This window comes from Papilio machaon, chromosome 3 (assembly GCF_912999745.1).
Source record: "Papilio machaon chromosome 3, ilPapMach1.1, whole genome shotgun sequence".
Taxonomy (NCBI): domain Eukaryota; kingdom Metazoa; phylum Arthropoda; class Insecta; order Lepidoptera; family Papilionidae; genus Papilio; species Papilio machaon.
The window spans coordinates 1,592,942-1,617,818 of NC_059988.1; the positions used below are offsets into that span (position 1 = coordinate 1,592,942).

At 34.6% G+C, this 24,877-nt stretch overlaps 2 protein-coding genes across 3 annotated transcripts; both read right to left on the reverse strand.

Annotated features, from left to right (window-relative positions):
* Nucleotides 1-1,528: 1,528 nt before the first annotated feature.
* On the reverse strand, nt 1,529-16,035 carry LOC106707836 (beta-alanine transporter). 2 transcript variants are annotated; one of them, XM_045686362.1, is made up of 12 exons: nt 16,003-16,035; nt 6,858-7,084; nt 5,798-5,978; nt 4,321-4,450; nt 3,854-3,982; nt 3,371-3,563; nt 3,125-3,230; nt 2,747-2,979; nt 2,589-2,668; nt 2,235-2,410; nt 1,959-2,113; nt 1,529-1,714 (listed from the first exon to the last, which is right to left on the reverse strand). In XM_045686362.1, exons 1-12 carry the CDS (start codon nt 16,003-16,005, stop codon nt 1,657-1,659), a joined length of 1,671 nt encoding a protein of 556 aa, XP_045542318.1. In that variant the 5' UTR covers nt 16,006-16,035; the 3' UTR covers nt 1,529-1,656. The 2 variants fall into 2 exon arrangements, with proteins under 2 accessions (XP_045542318.1, XP_014354765.2); XM_014499279.2 differs by lacking the exon at nt 16,003-16,035 and adding an exon at nt 7,936-8,145.
* Nucleotides 16,036-19,331: 3,296 nt separating this feature from the next.
* On the reverse strand, nt 19,332-24,260 carry LOC106707811 (solute carrier family 22 member 3). Its single transcript, XM_045686477.1, has 12 exons — nt 24,178-24,260; nt 23,630-23,844; nt 23,121-23,304; nt 22,636-22,765; nt 22,321-22,449; nt 21,901-22,093; nt 21,710-21,815; nt 21,350-21,582; nt 21,170-21,249; nt 20,908-21,083; nt 20,469-20,623; nt 19,332-19,472 (listed from the first exon to the last, which is right to left on the reverse strand). The coding sequence occupies exons 1-12, from the start codon at nt 24,217-24,219 to the stop codon at nt 19,424-19,426; spliced, it is 1,692 nt and encodes a 563-aa protein (XP_045542433.1). The 5' UTR covers nt 24,220-24,260; the 3' UTR covers nt 19,332-19,423.
* Between the last annotated feature and the right edge of the window lie 617 nt (nt 24,261-24,877).

Here is a 24,877-nt window from a genome sequence, read left to right on the forward strand (position 1 = left end):
ATGTGAGAATAAAACTGCACTAACAAATTGAGTTGTCAACGAGTGTTGGAGATTAGAAAATCTTTTTACTTATTAGTATCCTTTATTTATAAGAGAAGGGTGCAAGCAACGACGCCCATGGACATCTGTAACACCAGAGGATCCTTTGCTAAAATGAAGTAATTTTGGTGGCCACGTGATCTCGGCTTAAATCATGTTTCAGTGCAGTTTCAGCTTTCAGTACTGGAAACGCAAAGCCATAAAATTGTTCTACCTCAAGCCTTTCTTCTGTGAGGTAGTACTGCTTATTTTTTATTGTGTTAATCTCGAATACTTATCCTTATTTAATAATATTAAAAGCGAATAAAGTTGAATATAGTTTCTTCTGAAGATATTGTCGCACAATAAAAGTCGTATTTAATATTTTAACTATTTATTTAAATAATAACATTATTACTTAGATATTGTTATATCATTATTCTCATCTTATATAAAATTACAAATGAATAATATTATCACGTAAGATTAAACCTTATTCAAATAAATTAATTATTACTAGTAACATACTGAATTGATAATATACTAAAATAACACAATTATCACAAATAATTTTTCTCACAAAATTATATTTTAACATCAATCAACATCTTATCAAGTAAAAGTACATGATTTTAAATAACATTATTGTTAATAAAAATCATTTGAGACATTAATAACGTTACTGTCAATGTAAAAAGTCTCCGCGCTGTATAATAATGACCTATATAACAATATATGGAAATGTAATAATTTAATCTTTAACAACATATTTATAATTTACACCATTACTAGCTTTCGACTCCGTCCGCGCGGAATTAAAAAATATAATAAGTAGCCTATGTGTTCTTCCAAACTATGTTCTACAACTGTGTCAAATTTCATGAAGATCAGTTGAGCCGTTTTGGAAATACCTTCAAACAAACATCCATCCATCTAAACATTCGCATTTATTATATTAGTAAGATTTAACCAAAAACTGTTTTATTACGCATTTACAATATAAATGTTATGTTTCTTTTGTAAAATCGTTCATAAAATAATTATGTAATAATTGACAAAAAGATAATCACAATTTAACTGTTATCCTTAACTCTTATGATATGTAAGTGTCGTTTACTCGTATATTATCGTATTTAATACATAAACTAATCAGTTAATATCACAGTAAATGGATCCTATTATTAACGCACTGACTGAGACATACATTGTTAACAATAAAGTACAAAGTAAAAACTTGTACATAATTATTACAAATTTAATATTTCGTGTTCATTATAAGTTTGATTTGTACTATAATGTTATGCCTAATTAAAAAAATGAAACAAATTTCTTAATATAGTTAAAATGTTGCGTTCTAATTGCTACTCAGATATGTCTCTTGCGGACGAATATTTCCTTAAATATACTCACAGATAATATTATCATAATTTCAAACATCAAAGTATATAAAGGCATTTTATTTTAATCCCGAGATGTAATGTTCCCATAACGACGATACACATTTGAGTACTTAATTATATTATTTTAATTTCGTTGTACTAAATATAATAAAGTTTTTACAAACTAAATTGATCAACAGTTGAGATGTTGCCAAGAGGTTCTGCACCCCTGATCTACGTACAATATAGCGTGTACTTCCTATGTGATGAGAGCCTTCTGTTTTTCATATTTTAATTCATCTTCATCCTCAGCTTTCCTAAAAACAAAAGTTAATACTTTAGTTAATTCGGGACGAACTCGGACTATATATCTGGGCGCGACAGAAGAAAATTCCTGACATTACTTGAAAGACCTAACCTCAAACTTATACTTGTTTTAAAGGATAAATTTGATAGACTTAGTTGTCTGATAACACTGAATCTGACATGTCATATTTAATGGTCTCATTGAGATGTAACTTACGGGAACTCAACAAAATATTGCATTGAAAAGATTCTTACCCGCACACGGTGTGCGACATGACGAACTTCTCGCCCTCGACGATGGTCTGCGGCATCGGCCGGCCCATGGTCTCAGGCAGAAGGAATGCGAAGCTGCTCGCCAACAGCGCCGTGCCGCCCAGGATCAGCAGCGGGAGTGAGCTCCAAAATCGTTCCTAATACGAGTATAAAATTTCATACATTTTTATTAGATTTCTAGCGACATGCGAATAAAAAGCTCATTGGATAACTGTGGCAGATGTTTGACTACGAAGGAGAAAGCATCCGATTACTTACCGAGTATACGATGAAGGGCGACATCATGGTGGCGATGTACCCGCTGACGTGTATTAGAGCAGAACCAGACGCGCGCGCGCCCGTCGGCACCAGCTCGGCGCTCCACTGCACGATCGCCGTGTACGACATGTTTATCATAAAGCGCGATGCAATCGCCAGCGTCACTTGCGGCACGCCTGTGCAACAAAGTAAACAACGTGAAAAAAGCTATACCCCCAAAATTCTTGAAATCAAACTATGTACATAAAAATATAAAATATATCATGCTCACGCCAAGCACTATATGTTTGGAGAAACAGTTAACCGCTGTAGATATTCTGAGTTGGTTGTTTAATATACATGACATTTTATTACCTTTGGATAAAAAGGCAGCAATTAATGTGAATGTGCCAGCAGTGACAATGGGGCCAATTGTTAGTTTCCTTCGTCCCCATCTGGAAAATAAATATTAAAACATGCAGATGTTGTCATAAACTAAATCAAATCTATTTATATGTATGTTAATTTCTCACCTGTCTAGAACTATAGCGACGAAAGTCACCGAGGGTATCTCAGTGGCCGAGGTAAGGGTGAAGGTGATAAAGAAATCGAGGCCTAGACCTTCGGACATGCGCACGAGGCCGTCGAACATCATCGCACACGCCATGTAGATTACCACCATAAATATGATCATGTTACGCAGTGGACCGCTTCGGAATAGATCGAAAAGCGATTCCCTCGACTGTCTTGTCTGACTTGAGGATACCTGTGAAATTTTAGTCAGGATTAGATAAAGTTTGCGTCCTGAATAATTCTCTAGCACAATTTATTAAATTAGTTCAAGCAGAAAAGTATGCGGATTTATTTCATAATTAATTAGAATTTTTCTTTATAATCAAGTTAAACCTTACAATAAATTCATCCATAACGTCTTGAGGGATCTTTGTTCCGTTGATTTTCTCAATTCTCTTCAGGATCTTAACTGCTTGGTTGACCTTTCCGCGCGATGCTAGCCACCTGTAAAATAATAAAAAGTTACGGTTAAAATAAAGTGTAGAATATTGATTTTTCAAATGATATCTTCATCGTTTGGAGGATCGAAATTAAAATAACAGCTTTTAAAAATATGTCACTATAAAGAAGCCCTGGTAGGTTACCTTGCACTCTCAGGAATGACGAAAGGTACAAACACGCAAACAGCCATAGGCAAGGAGGTAGCCCATAGGAACTTGCGCCAGTCCGCTATGAAGTAAGCGATCCAGGGCAACAGGAGACAACCGCCGCCGAAGAATAGAGCGGTTGCCATGCTCGCCACCCATGTTCTGTGACGAGGGCCCACGTACTCTAGCACTGGAAGACAATCAATCATTAGTAAACATGGAATTAATTTAAAGTAAGTTATAACGAATTAACGGGAGGACCTACTTTTGATAAAAAATTACGTCCAAGTGTGATTCGTCTTTTATCTTCAAAATATTAAGTATTACATGATATTTTTAAGTATCTATTTCGTATATAAATCTTTATTGTGGCTTTCTCCAATCACTTGTCTCTGCTTTTCTTTGAAAAATTGTGAATAATATTATGTTTTAAACGAGTGTTACGGAGATGGAATTTCACGATTACTATGTTACACCTACCAAGTATGTACAACATCATGAAGTTGTTATCGAACGCCATGCCCACTAGGAACCGGCAGAAAATGAAGTCCCAGATGTCCGTCGTGTATATAGTTCCCAAACCGCCCACACACGCTACCAAATGCGTACCTGAAAATATTACGATATATAAGTACGGTATTTCACCAAAGGTTTTAAAAAGGAGAAATTAAAAAAATTCCATAAACTTATTATGATCGGCGTGTACATTTGAATTATACAATTCAAAGATATTTTAATATGGAACATTTTATAGCCCTGTGAATACTTTTGTAATCTCTATAAAAGATCTTTAAAAAACAAACGGTCAAGGCCAGCAAGACCTTGGGGAGAAAGCGTTCTTTTAATAGAACAAGGACGACGGTTTTGTAATCAAATGTACAAATGTTGTTTCTATCTTATTAAGGTTATTTTAATTATTCATTCGTCTAAATAAACTTTACTCTTACCAACTAGAGCAGGCACTCTCCCGAAACGGTCAGCCATCCAACCAAAGAATATACCTCCCACTAGAGAGCCCACGAAGTATATTGTTTGTGCCAGGGGCGCGTAACCGGAGTACTCGCACACCCAGCCACGCTAACAGCAAACAAAACAATTATGAAAATAAACTTAACGTACTAAAATTTGAAATATTAAAAAAAGAAACGACGGGTTTTTCTCTTAATCGGTAGTGGCAGTATCCCTCTGGAGGCTCCAACAGTAGTCTGCAATCATGGCAGGCTCCAATCTACCCTGGTAACGCTTCCCGTATTCTGCAATTTCTTGATGAAATCTTTCACCGTGTTCATACTTACTGAACCCTAAGATCTTGCGCCTGATGTTATCAGGAAAGAAACTTAAATGGGAGTGTAAAAAATAAATTTTGAACATTGACATATTGGATCCTATTTGTGTTAAGCATCCAGCATCCGATTAATCTTTTCATGAAAATCCGATTTGTGATTTTCGAGAAATTTTTTGTGACGTCAACAAAAGCCAACCATGCATTTTTTTTCAATAGATCTGAGGCTCGATAAAAAAGCAGGATCATTGACCAATTTCCTTATGTCAGGACCGATGAAAATACCTTCTTTAATTTTTACCTCACTTAGCATAGGAAATTTTGTTTTAAGAAATAAAAATCCAGGTTCGTCTTTGGGGAGAGCTTTTACAAAATTCTTTATCAAACCAAGTTTGATGTGTAACGGCGGTAAAATGATTTTCTCAGATGGCAGTAATGGTTCGTTTTTTTATATTTTTTTAAGCACGAAACCTGAACTTAAAGGCCAGTTTTGTTTTGTTTAACTAAGTGTAGCGGAAAGTAAATAAAGTAAGATTATAATCTTACGTTACGAAAATTACAGTTATTTTTGTCCTGGGACGTGATATGTAAATATTAATTTATTATCTGTTGTTTATACTAAACATAGCTAATACAAATCACCACCCGGGATGTCAGTGATTTTTTTGATGTTGCACAGTGTGATTGTTTGTCGAAAGACGTAAACTTTTGTGTAAACCGTACATTCCAATGTTACGTCATGTACGCAAGTATAATTACATTACACAAATTGTACAAAATAAGGAAAAAGTTTGCAGAAAACCAAAAGCCACTGTCTAAGACGCCAATAAAATATCAACATTAAATTTAAATAATTGTAAGGAGATGTTTACACAATGAGATAAAATAATAATTTGTTTAAAGTGATTCATAAAAGAACAAAACCACACTCATTCCTAACTCTAGATCACACGTAATGAAAGGCTTTTTCACACTTAATTTTAATCTTTTAATCTGTGTCAGTTTGTTCTTTGAAAATTATCTGGATTAAATTTATACATTACGGGATTTCTAAAGTAACAGGCAAAGATGTTTCTGTTACAATTTTCCCTCGACATTCCTTACTCATTTAAGACTTGATTGAGTGCCAAATGTAATCTTACCTCGCTGACAACTGTGTGATATGGAATGTCTCCCAGTTGGAAGTCCCAGCCGTTCTGGCAGGGCACCGTGGGTGTGCTGGGCTCCGGCGGCTGCATGGTGTGCAGGACGAGGCTCCAGTTGGCAGCGTACACCGCGCACTGAACCCAACCATCACCCACGCGCGGAACTGACAGATTACGTCTTAAAACAAGAAACATTTAAATCAACACCATTAAAATTTTCTTTCAATACGTACAGATAATTGAATTTCGACAACCCAACTTATAGGTCCATTGTGGCTTCTGTAGCCTCTGTCCAATTTTGAAGAGTGAAAAATCATTCCTTCCTCCAGAGTATCAAAGGCATACTGTTAGTCGGTTTGTTTGTCGGCGTTACTAATGTATACATATCCAAATTTCTTAAAAATGTTATCATTATTCAATTTCGAACATACTCGTAGATAGAAGCAGCGTAATCTGATAAGCATTTCGTACATTTAAAACTTTAGATCGGTTTCCAGTTTCAGAGGAAGTATGAATCTAAATATCATTACGTGTACATAGATGCGATGATTGTTTTCACAATTATCTTTCGATACAAAGTTTATATTATTCTGAAAGTGACATCTTGTTTATATACTAAATATCTACTTCTAGACACAATCCAGAATCCGCTTTAAAGAGGAGTTTCCGCCCTGATCCAATGGCTGCGAAGTCAAAACTTTTACCCCCTTTAGATAATCTGCTATACGCGTTTTAATTGATTCGCAATTATTCAAACCTTTATCCTTATTACCTACCTTATCTACAAATATCAAAATTACGGGAATAAAATTTTGCACTTAGTTATTTTTGTGAATGAGATTACATTACTGACCGTGGGTTTCTGAGACCAAAACCTCCCATGAAAATATAATATTGCTATCTCTGTTTTGTCAAACATAATGATAGGGACGACGATATGTTTTATAAAGAGATTTTCCTCTCAGAAACCATCAGTTAATCAAGTAAACTATAATATATAAAGTATGTAACATATTATTTTAAAATGACTATTCGGGGATTCATATGCGTTAGTTACCTGGTCTCCATATCCAAGTGCGCCAACTCCGGTACATGGCACCAGTGCTGCTGCGGTGTAGCCGTGATAAACATCTGCCCAAAGTAAATGAAGGCGAAGAAAATACCGACTGGCAGCATGGAGAGGAACAGCATTCTCTGGTAAAGCCCCATGCCACCGACGTGATACAACACGTTTTCCAGAGCATCACTGTCTCCCGCCTCCTTCTTCTTCATTTGTTCTTTTTCCTGCAAAAAAAAAGAAATGCAAAAAGCTCATTTATATCATCAAAATCATCTCCCTGTCCTTAGCAGCCAATGGAGGTTCAACACATCTCCGTTTCCAAATTGATTCGTCATTCAAAAAGTTATTTTGTAACAACGAAACGTTAAAATAATTTAGTAAGTTTGTACAGTAGTCATTTCAGTTCCTTATTCGATTTACAAATAGTACAAACTGTTCGACTTGTTTTAGTAAGTAGTTTCTCTGGTAAGAAGTCATAATTATCCTATCCATGTGCAGGATAGATTATCTCAGTGAGATTGTTTCGTTTAACGAAATGAAAACCTTAATAAATACATGACTAACCGTAGGTTTCTAATACCAAAGTCCTCGTTTAAAACATTGTTATCTCCGTTTTGTCAAAAATAATGACAGGGGTGACCATATGTTTCATATAGAGATTTTAATCTCAGAAACCAACGCTAAATAGATAATTCCTGTTGCATCCGAAAATTTATAAAATGAGATATTGGAGTGGGAATCCAAAATAATTTTTGTGGTACAAAGGGATAAAAAAATATTTTTGTCACTGGATATCCACACGCGTCGTCAACTGTTTGTTTATCTGCACATCGGTTGTTATGATATTTATAAAAGAAATAATTTGTTAGAAATCCAGAGTAGAGAAAATAATAATAATAAACTTAAGAACAAGTAAAACATTTTAACCTACAAAATGTAAAGATTTCTTTAAAACAAGCAACAACAACAATAGTCTTTATATCTTTATGTTAATACAACTTCGATGTACTATACAAAAAAGTCCTATTTTTAATTTTTTTTTTTTTTGGAATCCTGAATAAATTATAAAACAAACCTCCATTCCAATGGATTCTGACTCCTTTATTCTCATCTTGAACCGCAATTCACCAAAAAAACAATATACATTTATCAAAGTGTAACTATTGCAGTCACTCGTTAAACACGTCCAATACTTCTCGTGGTCTGATATCTAAAGCATGCAGGATCGAATTTGGCTACGTATTTACGTTGTTTCTCGATTAAAAAATACAGGTAACGATGCCCTATTCGGAAATTGATTACGTGCGTAAAAACGAGTATATCATGCACCGAAAACTACGATTTAGATCGTTGTCTCATTTATGTTCAGAACCTTTTCGTATAACTTTTCTACACAAATTACATAAAATCAATGGAATTTATTTATTTAGATGAACATCGAATAACAATAACAGTAAGGATAGAATAGTTTCGCATTGACGTCAAGTTATAATTTAAAAAATATAGGCTCGAGCGGGCAACGTCTTGTTAGAAAAAGTGCTTACAAAGTATAGTCGATGCACAAGGAAATTGGAACGAGCACTAATGTTTGTAGACAATAGTTGGCTGTATGCTAATCGCTTTCAGACCATCAAAATCACCGTAACCACACTGTTGTTTAACCGTGGTTAATTCGACAACCGAAATATTTTAGGAAATCGCGTTCGCTTTGAAATGGAGACAGGTGTCAACACGTCATTTCCTCAGACCACCTTTCCATTGACAATGGCTAAAGAAAAAAAAAATAGAAAACCACATTGGATGGACGCACGGTGGTCTCAAATCGGATTTGAGGGACTTAGGGTCAAAGTGTTCGTTACCAGTTTTTTCTTTATGGAAATGAGTAGAGGACATCAACCCAAATAATAGTTGTCATGTACATTTTTTGCCTAAAGGTTGTAGTTTGGACAGAAAAAAATAATCATCGTTTTTTTTGTATGAAACGCATCAAAAAATGTTAAATTGTAGCTAAGCCCTGTTTGATCCCGCCTTCAAACCTTTTTTTTCTTAATCCCTGTCTAGTCTACTATCGTTACACATAGTAAACTTGCGCAACTAGCTGCTACTCTTCGAGATTAAACGATTTAAAAATTTGCAAAATCAGGATTATTTTTAAAATATTTATTTTGCATTTACATATTTTATTTGCACCTACTTTATAAAGAACTGAATAAAAATCTATTTAAATTATGATTATAATGTCAATATCAAACATAATATCAAAAACTAGTGTCTAAACTTACTCACTATTGCTATCACCATGTTGCAATTGCAATGTATCTACATCTTGAAATTTGATTTCTGACTCTCTCGAAAAAGGTAGCAGCTCTTTGGCTCTTGGCGATAGAACCATTGCATTTTGATTTCTCATACGAGGTCTTAGCGCTGAAATCTTCGGATCAGACGACAACCTTTATTTACTTCAACCTTTTTGAATTTTGATGGCTCCGAGTGTTTCTATTTCACCTCTTATACTAGTTCTTATAGCTGCCACTGTTGATTTTGTTTCTTTTGTTAATTAAAAAAAAAATAGGACGACAATAGAACGTTGAAGACGGTCCGTCATTTTCCCAAACAATAGTTCCATCAGGTTCTGCAGCCTTATTGGAACTAGACTAGCCGTAAAAATACTAGTCATCAAATTCTTCATCTGACTCCTGTTTCCTGTTACTTTGACGGGAAGCTCCATCTAAGCATTGTTTGTTTCCCTAAAACTATCGAAGTGGCAATACATCAATTTTAGAGAGGCAGTGGGCGAAACTGGCTCTGAGCTGTATCCGTCATATTATTAAGCTTAAGCAAGCCAAATTACAGTGTTATCCAGACAAAGAAGACAAGACAATTACTAATGAAGGAGCATCCATTAAACTTCAAGCCCCTGCTGAACTTGACAGTATCATGACTTCTGGATGTACTTGCTTTTGACTTGGACTCTACTGCAGAATTACAGCTTATTAGTAAATGGGCCTTAGATGGAGCTTCCCGTCAAAGTAACTACAAACAGAAGTCAGATGAAGAATTTGATGACTAGTATTTTTATGGCTAGTCTAGTTCCAATAAGGCTGCAGAAATCTGATGGAAGTATTGTTTGGGAAAATGACGGACCGTCTTCAACGTTCTATTGTCGTCCTATTTTTTTTTAAATTTACAAAAGAAACAAAATCAACAGTGGCAGCTATAAGAACTAGTATAAGAGGTGAAATAGAAACACTCGGAGCCATCAAAATTCAAAAAGGTTGAAGTAAATAAAGGTTGTCGTCTGATCCGAAGATTTCAGCGCTAAGACCTCGTATGAGAAATCAAAATGCAATGGTTCTATCGCCAAGAGCCAAAGAGCTGCTACCTTTTTCGAGAGAGTCAGAAATCAAATTTCAAGATGTAGATACATTGCAATTGCAACATAGTGATAGCAATAGTGAGTAAGTTTAGACACTAGTTTTTGATATTATGTTTGATATTGACATTATAATCATAGTTTAAATACATTTTTATTCAGTTCTTTATAAAGTAGGTGCAAATAAAATATGTAAATACAAAATAAATATTTTAAAAATAATCCTGATTTTGCAAATTTTTAAATCGTTTAATCTCGAAGAGTAGCAGCTAGTTGCGCAAGTTTACTATGTGTAACGATAGTAGACTAGACAGGGATTAAGAAAAAAAAGGTTTGAAGGCGGGATCAAACAGGGCTTAGCTACAATTTAACATTTTTTGATGCGTTTCATACAAAAAAAACGATGATTATTTTTTTCTGTCCAAACTACAACCTTTAGGCAAAAAATGTACATGACAACTATTATTTGGGTTGATGTCCTCTACTCATTTCCATAAAGAAAAAACTGGTAACGAACACTTTGACCCTAAGTCCCTCAAATCCGATTTGAGACCACCGTGGGACGGTCCGGCTCAGTCTGCGCAACTGCGCCACTGACGCTCTCTTTTTGTTTTCATATTAAAATACTTAATAAGTCTTAGCCCACTCATTATGACACTTCTGTATTCGCCAAACTTCGCTCATCAACATCCTGCCCATTTCCCAACGGAGCGTCGTCACATTACTACTTCTCCATACATTGCTAAACGTAGACATATCTAAACTCAATACCTTCTTACTTATTATTTCCATAGTATGCTAATATTTTAGCCAAAGTTCCATGGCATTGAATTAATATAAACATCGCGCTATCGAGAAAAAAAGCACGATTTATCGCTGAAACTTTAGGTAACTTTTTAGTTCTTTTATATAAGGATCGATAGAGCAGTTCTGCACGCAAACACTTATAGATACATAAATAATTTTCACTTTAATTTCATAATTGTAATGCGTATAAAATATTACAAAAAACGAATTTAAAAAAGAAAAATCTATGTATATAGGCGTCGTTATTTTCACTATTATTTACAAATCAATATAAAGTTTAAAGTGTACATTATCTTTTATCCATACAAATTATGTTAAAATTAGTAAATAAACATGGAAAATATGTAACAATATATAGCCGCTAGTACTAACATCATCATCATCATCATCATCAGCGTACTATACGTCCCTACTGAGGGGCTCGGAGCCTACCCTAAGTTAGGGGTGACAAGGCCATAGTCAACCACGCTGGCTCAGTGCGGGTTGGTTCACTTCACACATATCTTTGAATTTCTTCAAATAATTCAGATATGTGCAGCAGCATCACAATGTTTTCCTTCACCGTAAGAACGTCGGATAAATTTACATATGTAAATCAAAACTCGAAAAACACATTGGTACATGGCCGGATTCGAACCCATGACCTGCTTATCCCCTGAGCCACCGACGCTTCCTAGTACTAACCTTTATATCTTAAATGGGACAACATACAAACACGATCACATCAATACTAAATACTTAGCCCTGTAATGTTTATACAATTTGCTATGACCAAAACTGAAAATAAATAAATAACTGAAAACGTTTGGTTTATCTTATTAGATTTACCTTATATGTTATATTTGCATAGTAACGCCAACAAGTCGGCCAAACATGGCCAACTTTGGAGAGAAGATAGGTAGTCCAGATAAGTAGATGTTCGTGGGCCGTAGGTTATTTAAATTACAGGCACTAATTAAGTAGTCTAACAGTCAATTATTTATATTGAAAAGTGTTCTTATCAAGTCAAAACCATAAAACATAGAAACATACTAACATATCCGCGAAAACATTGTTTTTACTAACAACAAATACTTAAGTTGAATGTACTTGGAAGCTTATTGTTTATTATTGTTACGTCGTACATTATTCAGTTGTTTGCTTGAAATATACGACCTTGAAAACCAAGGACTACAGTGAATAATGTATTTCATTACTATAGCGATAAGCATCAACCTTGAATCAGTTAAAGCGCTTTATTATGTGGAAACTAAGCTTTGTTATTGAAATTCAACGAAATTTACCCCTAAAATTAGTCGTCCAGATTCATTAAAAACAACACAAGCAAAAGAAAATCTATATATATAAAAGAAAGTTGTGTTAGTTACACCATTTATAACTCAAGAACGGCTGAATCGATTTGACTGAAAATTGGTGGGCAGGTAGCTTAGAACCAGGAATAGGACATAGGATATTTTTTACCCTGTTTTCTTTTCTTGTTTTTTTTATTCCGCGCGGACGGAGTCGCGGGAAAAAGCTAGTAAACAATAAAAATTAAGACATTTGTAAAATGTAAGCAGAACACATTACAGTATTGTAAGAGCATGTAACAATGATAAATTAACTCCAATATTTGTATGTTACGAAGTCAGCCATTTGAGATAAAAGACGCATTACTGATCTCGCAAAATAAACGAAGATTAACACATTCTAACAATAGACTTTACATAAAAGAAAATACTAAGGATATTGTACACAAGAGTTTTAAATTTCTTTTGATAACGCCTGTAAATATCGTAAATGTATTAAGATGATTTAATTAAACCAATACAAAACTTTTTCCTGTTTAATTAATATGAATATTTTTGCTAAACTAACAAATTTTTGAATTCTCAAGTTGAGATTAAAAAATGTCTCATATAATTTTCCACTTTCATTTACTTATTATTCTGAATACAGTAATTAAATGAAAGATAAACATTTTATAAGTAAAATTAACCATGAGATAGCAGATGAAAAACATTCTACTGTTACTAATATTATCAACAATGGCAATAAAGTTGTGTCTGTGAAGATAATTAAATAGATAATTAAATAAATTAATGTAAAAATAAAAGTCAAACATTTTTTTATATGAAAAGGTGCCAAACGGTCACCTGAATTCGCCGAAATAGCGAGGCGAACGTTGCCCAAACATGCAGATGTGTTACCTACCTTTAATCAACGGAGAAGAGGACGCACAGAAAGAGGACATTTCCCCTTCCTATGCGTCTCCTCTGTCGCCAAATCCACTTTCCCTTCTCATCCTTTCCCAATAATAAAAGATTATGAAGGGGAAGAGGACTAAAATTAGGCCTCCAAACATTTCTGTATCTAAAGGAAAAAAGTATTTAGACCATTCGAGTATAAAATATTTAATACACATCGTATACAGTATGTATTGTAATGTGTAAAGATATTGTAAGACACCTTTTTAAATATTCAAATTAATCATACTAACAAATCACAGACAACACAATCCTAAATATAAAGAACAATAAAACTATTTGACACATCAACATTTAGTTTTGATTTATTATCCGAATGACTCATAAAGGTAATGTTTTTCGCGCGTAAAAGTTTTAATTTATGTGGGTTTGTATGGTATATAAATTCCATTGTGATCACTTGTATGCCGTAATGCCCGCTACCCACACTTGACAAACGACGGCGAACAGCAAACATGAAGTGTGGATTGGTGTTTGCCTGATTTGTTTGGTGTTCGCTGTCTGGCGTCTCTGCGATTTTTCTACACAAATCAAAGGATGTTTGACAAACGTGGGGATGCCTGTTTGTGTTGGGTGTTTGGTACGTGTTTGATGATTGTGGCTGTTGTAGCAAACACTAAACATCTGGAGCGGCCATAACCTAAACGACTGATCCAATTTTCACGAGTGAGCATTCAATTTAAATCCTTCCCCTAAGTGTCATAGAGATATAGCCATCCATTTATATTCTCTTTAAATCTACAATATTATAATATTGTTTGTCAGATGATTATTTATGTTTTGTTCAAAATAACTGCAATCTAATTCAAATTACTTTGTATTTAATGTTGCAATTAAGCTTGTCTATATTTGCATTTTCGAGCGTGATATCAAGATCTTGTAATTTATTTGCTATTCGCTTAAAGCATTTGTCAGTTTAGTGGGAATTTACTGAGCATTAATTTAGCGCACATGTACAAAATTTACGGTCTTATAACATTTAAAAGATTATGCGAAGTTTGCATGCTTTATTAGCGTAGTTTCCTTTACAATAGATTTGTACAGCATTTAAAACTGGGACGCAATTAACAGATTATGATATAGTTACTCAATAACATAATCTATCATATTACACGACCTTTACAACGATAAAAATCAATAAAATCAAGAAACTCGACCGATAATAATAATAATTAAATATTACACTCTTTATCAAATTTAACAAGGTCATATTTTATTTCATAAGATTTTTTTTATTAGGTATGTATATCATCATCTCCCTGGAATTATCTCACTCAAGTAGGTTCGGCGCATAGGATTTTATAAACCTTCTAGTTTTGGCTTAATTTTTTACGGCCTGTCTGTCACCAACTTTACTTGGGAGGAATATTTTAAAATTAAATATAATATTAACAAATAAAGCAAAATTACTTCCAAAAATACACCAACAATAAAAATGAGTAATAAAATATTATAAATAGAACAAAACTACGTACGTTTATGCAATAACCTTATGATTTGAAATTTTTGTAAGCAATTCTTGGAAGATAGTTTTTTTAACTCGTTGCTTTTAGCTAAGTCTCAAACCGCAATCAAATCACAATCACACAAAAGGATCTAAATAATCGTTCTTCACCGAATATGAATTAATATGGAATTTACAAGTACTATTCGATTGATTACTAGAACAGTTAGGTAACGTGGTTATCCTTGTCACGATTATAGTGCGCTCCACGGATGTGATGACCTAACCTAAAGCAGAGAAGCTTTATCATTTTAAACACTTTGATCGTAATACTCGGAGATAAGCACGGTAAGTTTTTTTTTTTTTTTTGAAGTATATAATATATACTTTAATAATATAGTATTATATATCCCTTGATTAAAACAAAATCTGATTTACCAATACGTTTTTGAACAAATGTTACTTAAAAAAGCTGGCAACGCAACAAAAAAAAATTACAATAAACTTTGTTTATAAAATATTTTAAGAAAAAATGCTTTTGACAGTTGCCATTAAATTAATAAACTTATGAGTCCTTGAATGCAACATGTTAGGGGTATCACACAATTAACAAAGTAAACCCCGTCGATTGACCGGAGTTTGACTTGAGTATTCACAGTAAGTACAATATAATAAACGAACTGATTTTAATAATTAATTATTTACCAAAATTATTATTTATTATTCTAAATTCTTAGTTTTAATCTTTCATAATGATTTACACTCACGTAATCACTGACCCCTGGCAATGGCAATGGCAATGGGTGGTCACAATATTTGTAGTATATTGTATCACAATATTCTTTGGGTAGAAACATATTTGAATAAATACCACCTGTTAGTAAATAGGAAATTAAATTTTCCACCATAAAAACCGATCAGCAATGATTGAATTTGCAAATACGGTTGAAAAGTTGATCAAAGAATACATAGAGATGCTGGACTGAAAGCATGAACAAAAAAAATAAACAAATGTTACGATGACAGATAACTTTTATGTTTATTTATATAATATTTATTGTTTTACGGGTAGTAAAGACATGTATTTGTAACAAATAATTATATAGCAATAAATTATTCAACATTTTTCTATTTCGTTTTTTTTTGCTGCATGGTGTTGACAAAATGATGACAAGTAATCATTGTTTTCATATCATTGATTTTTGAATTTGTTTTGTTGTTGCTAGTTTAGAAATCATAGCATATTAAAAAAATACAAGTGTACAAACTCACCATTTCGACTCTATTTCATTTAAAATAAAACATATAAAAAACTTTTTTTAAAATACACTCTCAATTCTGGCCGAAAAATAGCAACTTTTGTCAGAAAACTTTTTTTTTAATTGTGGATGAAATATTCGAAATTCAAATGTTTTCACCCAGTTGGCGCGACCGATCGTTGCAGATACACTTGTATACTGCAATGTGCCATTACATATGAACCACTCGTAGAGGTATGCGCACAAACGAAAAGTCACTTTATTTTTCAAGAAATAAAATGCAATTTACTCTGTACATCTACTTGTTTATATTTTCATTACAATGAAAGCCCAGCCGGTTTTACCACAGAAAAGTCTCTAACTATTACAAATTTTGCGCGAAAAACTCATCAACACCTTGCAAGTTGCATTTCCAACAAAAATGAAAATGTTCAATTATCTGCGAAATCATCATCATCATCATCATCATCAGCTCACTATACGTCCCCACCGAGGGGCTCGGAGCCTACCCCAAGTTAGGGGTGACTAGGCCATAGTCAACCACGCTAGCCAAGTGCGAGTTGGTTGACTTCACACATATCATTGAATCTCTTCTCAGACATGTGCAGGTTGCATCACGATGTTTTCCTTCACCGTAAGAACGTCGGATAAATGTACATGTGTAAATCGAAAATCGAAAAACACATTGGTACATGGTGGGATTCGAACCCTGGACCTGCAGATTATGCGATCTGCGAAATCGTTTGAATGAAATTTTTTAACATATAATTATTTAAAAGTTTCCTTTTATTAAGTTTACCTTTTACGCACTGCGGTAAACTTTACTAAAATAGACCAATAGCAAAACAGCGCAAAAGGTCACCGACCAATCGTGACCTCGGCGAGCGTTATTTCAATACCGAGCTTTTCATGCTTCGCATCAAAGTTTTTCTCAATAAAATTGCTTGACTTGGAATGTATGCTAAGGAGCGTAAACTTGTTTTAATGAGAAAAAAACAGCATTAATTTTCTTTCACAATACAGAGGTAGGCAGGGTATCATTGAATTTTGAATAAAGGTCCTAATTAGAAATTTATTAAACCAGGATAACCTATGGCTGTAGTCTAATGTCTATAAAGATCTTAAATGTGTGAATACTGAATATTCCAAAAAATAGTAATAAGTATTGGTAATATCACATAAAATAACTGTTCAATATTTAATATTAATAATAAATATTTATATTAAATATAATTGAATATTAAAATAAAAAAGTTTGATATGTTTAATATTCAAGTCTATCACTTGTATCTGTAATAGTTTAGATTCGGATCCACGATCATTATTTTGGGGAATTTATATCAATAACCGTGGGTTTTTGAGACCTAAATCTGCATTTAAAAAATATTGTTATCTCTGTTTTGTCAAAGATAATGACAGGGATGACGATATGTTTTATACGGAGGTTTTTTTATATCAAAAGGTGGATAACGAGCAAACGACCACCTGAATTCGCCGATTTAGCAAGGCAACCGTTGCCCATAGACATCCGCAAATGCAGACGCGTTGCCTACCTTTAATCAATGGAGAAGGGGACGCACAGAAAGAGAATATTTCCCCTTCCTTTGCGCCCCCTCTTCCGCCAAATCCGCTTCGAAAGAGGAGTATTTAGGCCTAATTAGGCCTCCGGGACCACACTCATCAGACAGAATGCGGAATTGCTTCCACTTCACGCCTGTCTTCTGTGTGGTCGTGGTATTTCACCGGTCGACCCGGCCAATTCGTTCACCCAGCAAATATTGTTGTTGTGGGATCTACCACTGTTAAAATCTATGTCTGATCTAAGAAATTCACGGTAAAAATCATCTTGACGTCATTTCTACGTAACTAAGATTTTACGTCAATGTAATTGATCATAATAAGAGATTTATACGTGTAGATATATTAAAATAATTATTCTATAGTAATATAATTATAGTGTCTCGTAAAACTCCATAAAATATTTTTATATTATAATTCATAAACAATGTTATAAATTGAAACAAAGGTTTTGAAATGCTATTAATTTAACGTCATCGTAATAAACATATAGTTGTAATTATAGGAAGGTCTGTGAATTATTCTTATGGTGGTTATTTGCTATTGTCATGTGTAAAGTTATTTACAAGAGGTTAATAAAATACTTTATCTTACACGATAAAGATGACGAGATAACTTCATGTAATCAGTCGTTGTTTTAACAAATACATATGTGTTAAAATTCACTTATTTGATTAAGTAGTTAAATTAAATTAAGATTTCCTTTTGAAAAAAAAAGAACACCAGAGAACTGATGACAGATTAAATTTTTTAAAAAGTTCACTAACCGTAGGTTAAGACACAAAAACCTCTGTATAAAACATATCGTCATCCCTGTCTTTCTTTTTTGATAAAAACAGAGATAACTTTATGTTTAAGAGGGGTTTTTGGTCTCAGATGCATTAGTTTTACAGCGAGTCTCCACTGCCGTAGCTCCTGTGTTTATTGCCCTCACGCTCATACTCTTTGAACTCTGAACAGAGATAGAAATTGTGTACTTTTACATGACAGTTAAGACAGTTTAAATTCACAGTTAACAACCTTCATGTTCTATCTTTCCCACTGATAATGAAAATGGCTGTATTAGTTTACTAAAATAGTTAAACATCTGAAAGTTTCCATTCTATTCTATCATCATACTAAAATGTGGTATAACTACAGATCGAAGCGCCCTGCAAGAACCAATACATTAAACAAACAGTAATATTTACAAAGGACTGATGGCGTTAGTTAAAAGATATAACGTCATTATGTAAAAAGGATCGCCTTGACACCTCGCGTACGTTGCACTAAGATAAGATGGCTACTATCTACACACGATCGCATTTACAAAATGTTAAGTGAAGATATCGAATTGTAATATATAATTGTTTGTATCACAAATGAAGACAGCTTGTGTAATAACGTAAACTAGAGATAACTTAGGGCTTAGGAAATACCTACTATTAAGATAAGTATCAGCAGTTCCAAATCTTACTAATATTATAAATGCGAAAGTTTAGATGGATGTTTGTTTGAAGATATCTCCGGAACGGCTGAAAGGATCTTGATGAATTGATGAATTTGGTACAGATGTAGAAAATATTTTGGAAGAATACAAAGGCTACTTTTTCTTTTTTAATTCCGTGCGGACGGACTTGCGGGCGACAGATTGTAGTGATAAAAAGTTAAAACTGTGTAAAGAAAGGTATATTTAATATTAAATGTCTTCGGAAATCATCTATTTCATATTTTCTGTGTTTTTGAATAACTCTTAGTTTTCATTGAAATTTCATGTTTCCATTTTCAAATAAAACATCAAAATTCGAAATTATTACTCCTTTTATTGTATAGTAGATTGAAGTAGAAAGCACATGAAAGAGATCCGTGGACAAGTGTCAACTGCTCACCGGCACACCAGAAGACGCCTCGGTGTCTCTTTGTTTCCTAAAAAAATTAAAAAAAAAACTAACAACAAAACCAAATTGTCACGTTTATATATCATGTTATTACACTTCTTATCGTTGGTTTCCGAGACCAAATCCCCGCATAAAACAAACTTAAGTTATCTCTGTTCTGCAAAAGATAATGAGATAGATGACGTTATATTTTTTACAGAAATCTTGGTCTCAGAAATCAATAAATAATGTTATACTTCTACGAAAGTTTTCTTTTTGTTATCAATGCATAATATTTTAAGATTAAAATCAAACATTGGCTCCTAAAATTACTAGTTTTCGCATTAAACACAAATAAAAAATAAAAAAACTTAATTGCTTTGTTGCCATGATAAAAAAATAAACTCTATGACACACTGCAAAGCTAATAAATAAATACTAATTAAATGGTACTAGATTGTACCTGTTGCCTCATTAGTTCTGGTCAAATATATTTCGCGTATTTAAAAAAATAAAGAAAAACAAATTTTCACTATGACTTACAATTTGATTCGACTATTACGCATAGACAATAACAAGCCGTGCGTGGACAAAAACAAAAGACATCCGGCCATTAGTTTCGATTAACGAAAACACGCTGTTAATTTGAATAATCGATTTATCGCGGTCACCAAATTGTGTTACGAAAATAACTATTGCCTTGATAAAAAGTACTTAGTAATTTTTTCAACATTCTAAGGCAAAAGTAAATAACAAATACTGCCATATAAGGGAGGCCATACATGATTAATTCAACTATAATTTATGACCTGCGGATCATCTCAGAACTTCACATGTGTGAAGCAGATGAGCTAAAATTTTACCGAGATAGAGATTTGCCTTTCGAGCTGCGAACTACGAGTTTATGTGAGCTGAACTTTTGAACCGGTTCAGAGCTGATTTACACATAACTACTGCCATAAGTCATCCGACAGTCGAGGAGTTATTAAGGGGGTTCCCTAGTACACTAAGGAGGACGCTAAAAGCGCTCTAAGAATGTACTGACTGGTGACAACGGGAGGTGGCCGCAAGCTGGTGCCAATCCTCCATAGTCTGCGGCATGCTGCGACCCGCTGTCTCCGGCAGAAACAATGCCGTGGCGCCAGACATCACCGCCAGCACTGCGATGATGATCAACGGGAGACCTTCCCAAGCACGTTCCTGTCAACGAAACAAAGAAATTGTTTAAGAAATACAAACGAATAAAACCGTTTTATCTCCGATAACGTTTTTCTGTTCGTCACGAATGTTTCGAAGATTATGACTTTATTTCAGACTGTATTCTTTGTTCCAAATTTCATCCAGATCAGTTCAGTAAACAATATTTGATGACAATATTTCTATACAAGTGTTTCTGAGACAGTGCCCGTGACATCTCTAGTTGTAGCCGTTTGAAGAACTAAGATATCTCTAGTTGTAGCCGTTTTGTTTGTTTGTAGCCTCACCGAATATACAATGAAAGGGGAGACAACAAGCCCCGCAAAGGCGCTGATATGCACGAGCGAGGCTCCGGAGGCGCGTGTCGCCGTCGGCAGCAGCTCGGGCGTCCACTGGATGATGGCGCCGTACGCCATGTTTATGAAGAACCGCGCCAACGTCGCCATTGCAACTGTCACCACGCCTGGTATAATAAAATCGTCGAAATTGTGTTTACGAATGTTTCCAAAGTCATATTAATGTTTCAAGTTTGTATAGATTATAACTTACCGCGAGGAAGGAAGGCAGTTATTAGAGACAAAATGCCTGATACCATTATTGGAGCAAAAACTAGTTTTCGTCGACCAAATCTGGAAAAGAATCAAAGTTAAAACATGTAAATCAACACAATACTATTAGATAAAAAGCGTTCCCAAATGTCTGCCTACAAATAATAATTTTCGTGCAAACCTGTCTAATAAAAACACCAGTATACCGATAGATGGTATCTCCGAGGCGGAGGTGACGGCGAAAGTGATAAAGAGGTCAAGGCCGAGGTTCTCCGACATACGAATGATTCCGTCAAATATCACCGCCACCGCCATAAAGGTGATCACCAAAAGAGCCAGCATCTTACGAAGAGACGATGTCCTTAGTAGCGTGAAAATGTTGTCTTCCTTTTCGTTGTTAGTTATCCCAGCAAACTGAAAAGGAAATTAAGGAGTTGATTGGTTAACAAAAACGTCCTTCGTAATAGATATATATAAAACATAGCTCTATTAATCCGTAATGACATTCATACACGCAGGTCTATTGACAACAATTACTTACAATGAAATCATCCATCACTTGCTGTGGTATCTTAGTCTGGTTTAATCTTTCGAATCTTTTCAAAATCTTTACCGCATCGTCCACTCTACCCTTAGACACTAGCCACCTGTGAAAATTAATTTAATGTTAAATAGAAACATTTAAAACAGGTTCATATTAAAGTTATGACATTTGTGTATTGCTTAGCTAACCTAGCACTCTCCGGCACTATAAGAGGCGTAAACACGGCTAATAGCATGGGCAGCGAGGTGGCCAGTACGAAGTATCGCCAGTCGGAGATCCACAGCGCCAGCCACGGCAGCAAAAGGCAGCCGCCACCGAAGAACAATGCTATTGACATGTTAGCTATTAAGGTTCGGTACCGAGTACCTACGTATTCCAATACTGAAACAAAAATGCATAGAATCCATAGAATCCAAAAATCCATAGAATAATTAGGATAAACAGATTAATCAGAGGTGATGGCAGGAAAGAGGATATCTTTGTGTACCACATTTTGTATAAACCAGAAATTTTAAAGACGGTTAAATGTTAAATACAAAGAGTTCTGTGCCATTACTACGAACAATCGACGAGGAATCGACGTTAGGGTAAGTAATTTTAAGTCTTACCCAGGATATATATGATCATGAAGCAGCTGTCACAGGACATGCCGACTATAAAACGACACATCGAGAAGTCCCAGAAACCGTTCGTAAACATGGTCGCCACACCGCCCAGACAGCCAACGATGTTAGCGACTGAAATATAAATTTTTCAATAGCAATATCTCAAGAATACTACAGCTGGAAGAAACAGCAGGGAGTACTAAGTGGACCTTTTGGTTAATTGCTACAACCTCACAGAATTAACGCAAAATTGACGTGAAAAATATATTAGTACCTGCTCGCTTCACTCTTGCGAAGACAGGAATGTGATAAACTTACAAATTAAAACAGGTAGTCGTCCATACTTGTCTGCTAACGTGCCGCAGATAATACCGCCGAAGATGGAGCCGACGAAGTTTATCGTCTGAGACCACGGCACATTGCTCGCCCGATCGCACACCCATTCCCTCTGTAAGCAGGAAATTAACTTCTTAAAATAAAAATAAAACTTGATAGGTGTCAAGGGCCACCCGGATGGAACGAAGTTCCTTTCGATTAATTAGTGAAGGAACCAATGTTTATTCTATGAATAAAAAACTTAAGTCTTCACAAGAAGTACATTTTATTTCTATGAATTTTCGTTATATATTGTCACGTCGTTGCCATGGTAAAGTAGCGCTCATTCGTCGTTAACATAGCAAAAAGTGTCGTGACAAATTTTCGTAAGAATTTTTTCCGTCTAGCCCCCTTTCACAACGCGCGATAAGGAACTTCGTTACAAAAAGGGATGAAAACTACATATAATTAACTCTTACTTAACATACCTCGTTAACAACAGTTGAGTAGGGTATGTCATCGAAGAGAAACTCCCAGCCGTGCTGACAGGGCACTGTGGGTGTGCCGGGTTCCGGCGGTATCAGGGTTTGTAGCACCTGCGTCCAGTTAGCGGCGTACATCCGACAGTGATCGTAGTCGCCTTCTACCGCTCCGGGAATGGAGAGGGTTCGTCTGAAATCGTTTAAACAGGATTGTTAGTTAACATAATTACATGTTTTATGTATCTCTCCGTTCGCAGTACTTTCTTTACGCATCAGTTTCTTTTGCCGTCTCCATTGTACTGTTCGCAATAGAAACTTACAAGCCAACAATTAACTGGACAACAACAAGAAGCTCAGGTCCTACCCAAGTTAGAGGAAACTAGGCCATAGTCAACCACGCTAGGCCAATACGGGTTTGTTGACTTCACACATGTATTTGAATTTCTTCACCGATTATGTTTTCACCACGATGTTTCAATTCACTGTAACTAACTTTGTTACGTAATAATTCAAACCTAAGTTCCACGCTAAGGCCTGCCAACTCCGGCACTCTGCACCAGTGCTCCTGTGGGGTGGCGGTGATGAATATTTGCCCCATATAGGCGAAGGCCCACACCATGCCGAACGGCAGCATGCATATGAACAGCAGGCGCTGATACAAGCCCAGCTCGCCAACATGCTCGATAACCCTGTCGAGCGCGCCGCCGATGTCACTTGTATTTTCCTTATTCTACAACATGAAATGTTAATATTAAAGTTTTTTACCCTCTTTAGTCTTAATTACAACTAATCTGTGCTTTAAATCTTTTTTTTTAAAACAAACTAAATCATCATTCTTTCTAATTAGTTATACCAGCGCAGCTTTTTACCTTTCTTACATTACGGTTTCAACAAAGAAGACGATAAAGGTATTCGTTAATTTAATTTACCAAACTTTTTATTTTTATAAACGAAACAAAGTATAACCAACGAATCATTCAAAAGTTAGTTGAAGGCTTAAAAATATCTATAATGTAAATTTTATTGTTATAATACCTAGAATAAAAAACTATTAGTAACATACCTCATTACTTTCATGTACAATTATTTCATTATCGCCTGCCATTTTCGTTTTTGTATTCGGTGAATGTGTACGTGCGAATTATTGATAAGTCACCAATAAACTGATCAAATGTTGATAATTAATATTCTTATCCTAATGTTTTATTTCTAAGATAAATTAATCTTAGGTATGTGTATCAGATTGTCATACGGATAAGTTTATTAAATTTCAATGTCATGTGGTACCAAGATAGTTGCTAAAAGTTTATCAACCAAATAATGTCTTCTGCACTGCTGCACAAGTTAGATAGTATAGATAATAAGGTATATAACTTCCAAATCAACACGGAACATGTTTATCGTTATCATTTATCATTGTGTTAGTCGGCTCTGAAATTCGACAAAGGAGAACTGTTTTAATATATAAATATTAGCTGTCGACCGAGAAAACGTCCGTGCGGAATTAAAAATAAAACTTAATAAGTAGACTATGTGTTCTTCCAGACTATGTTCTACATATGTGCCAAATTTCATTAAGATCCGTTGAGCCGTTCCGGAGTTACCTTCAAACAAACATCCATCCATCTAAACATTCGCATTTATAATATTAGTAAAAGTACAGTAAAAAACAAATTACGCTCCTAACATTTAAATCATAACATAAACCGATCTTAAAGTCAAGATAAAAATGTTAGGCGCTGTAATTTTCTTTTTCAACGATA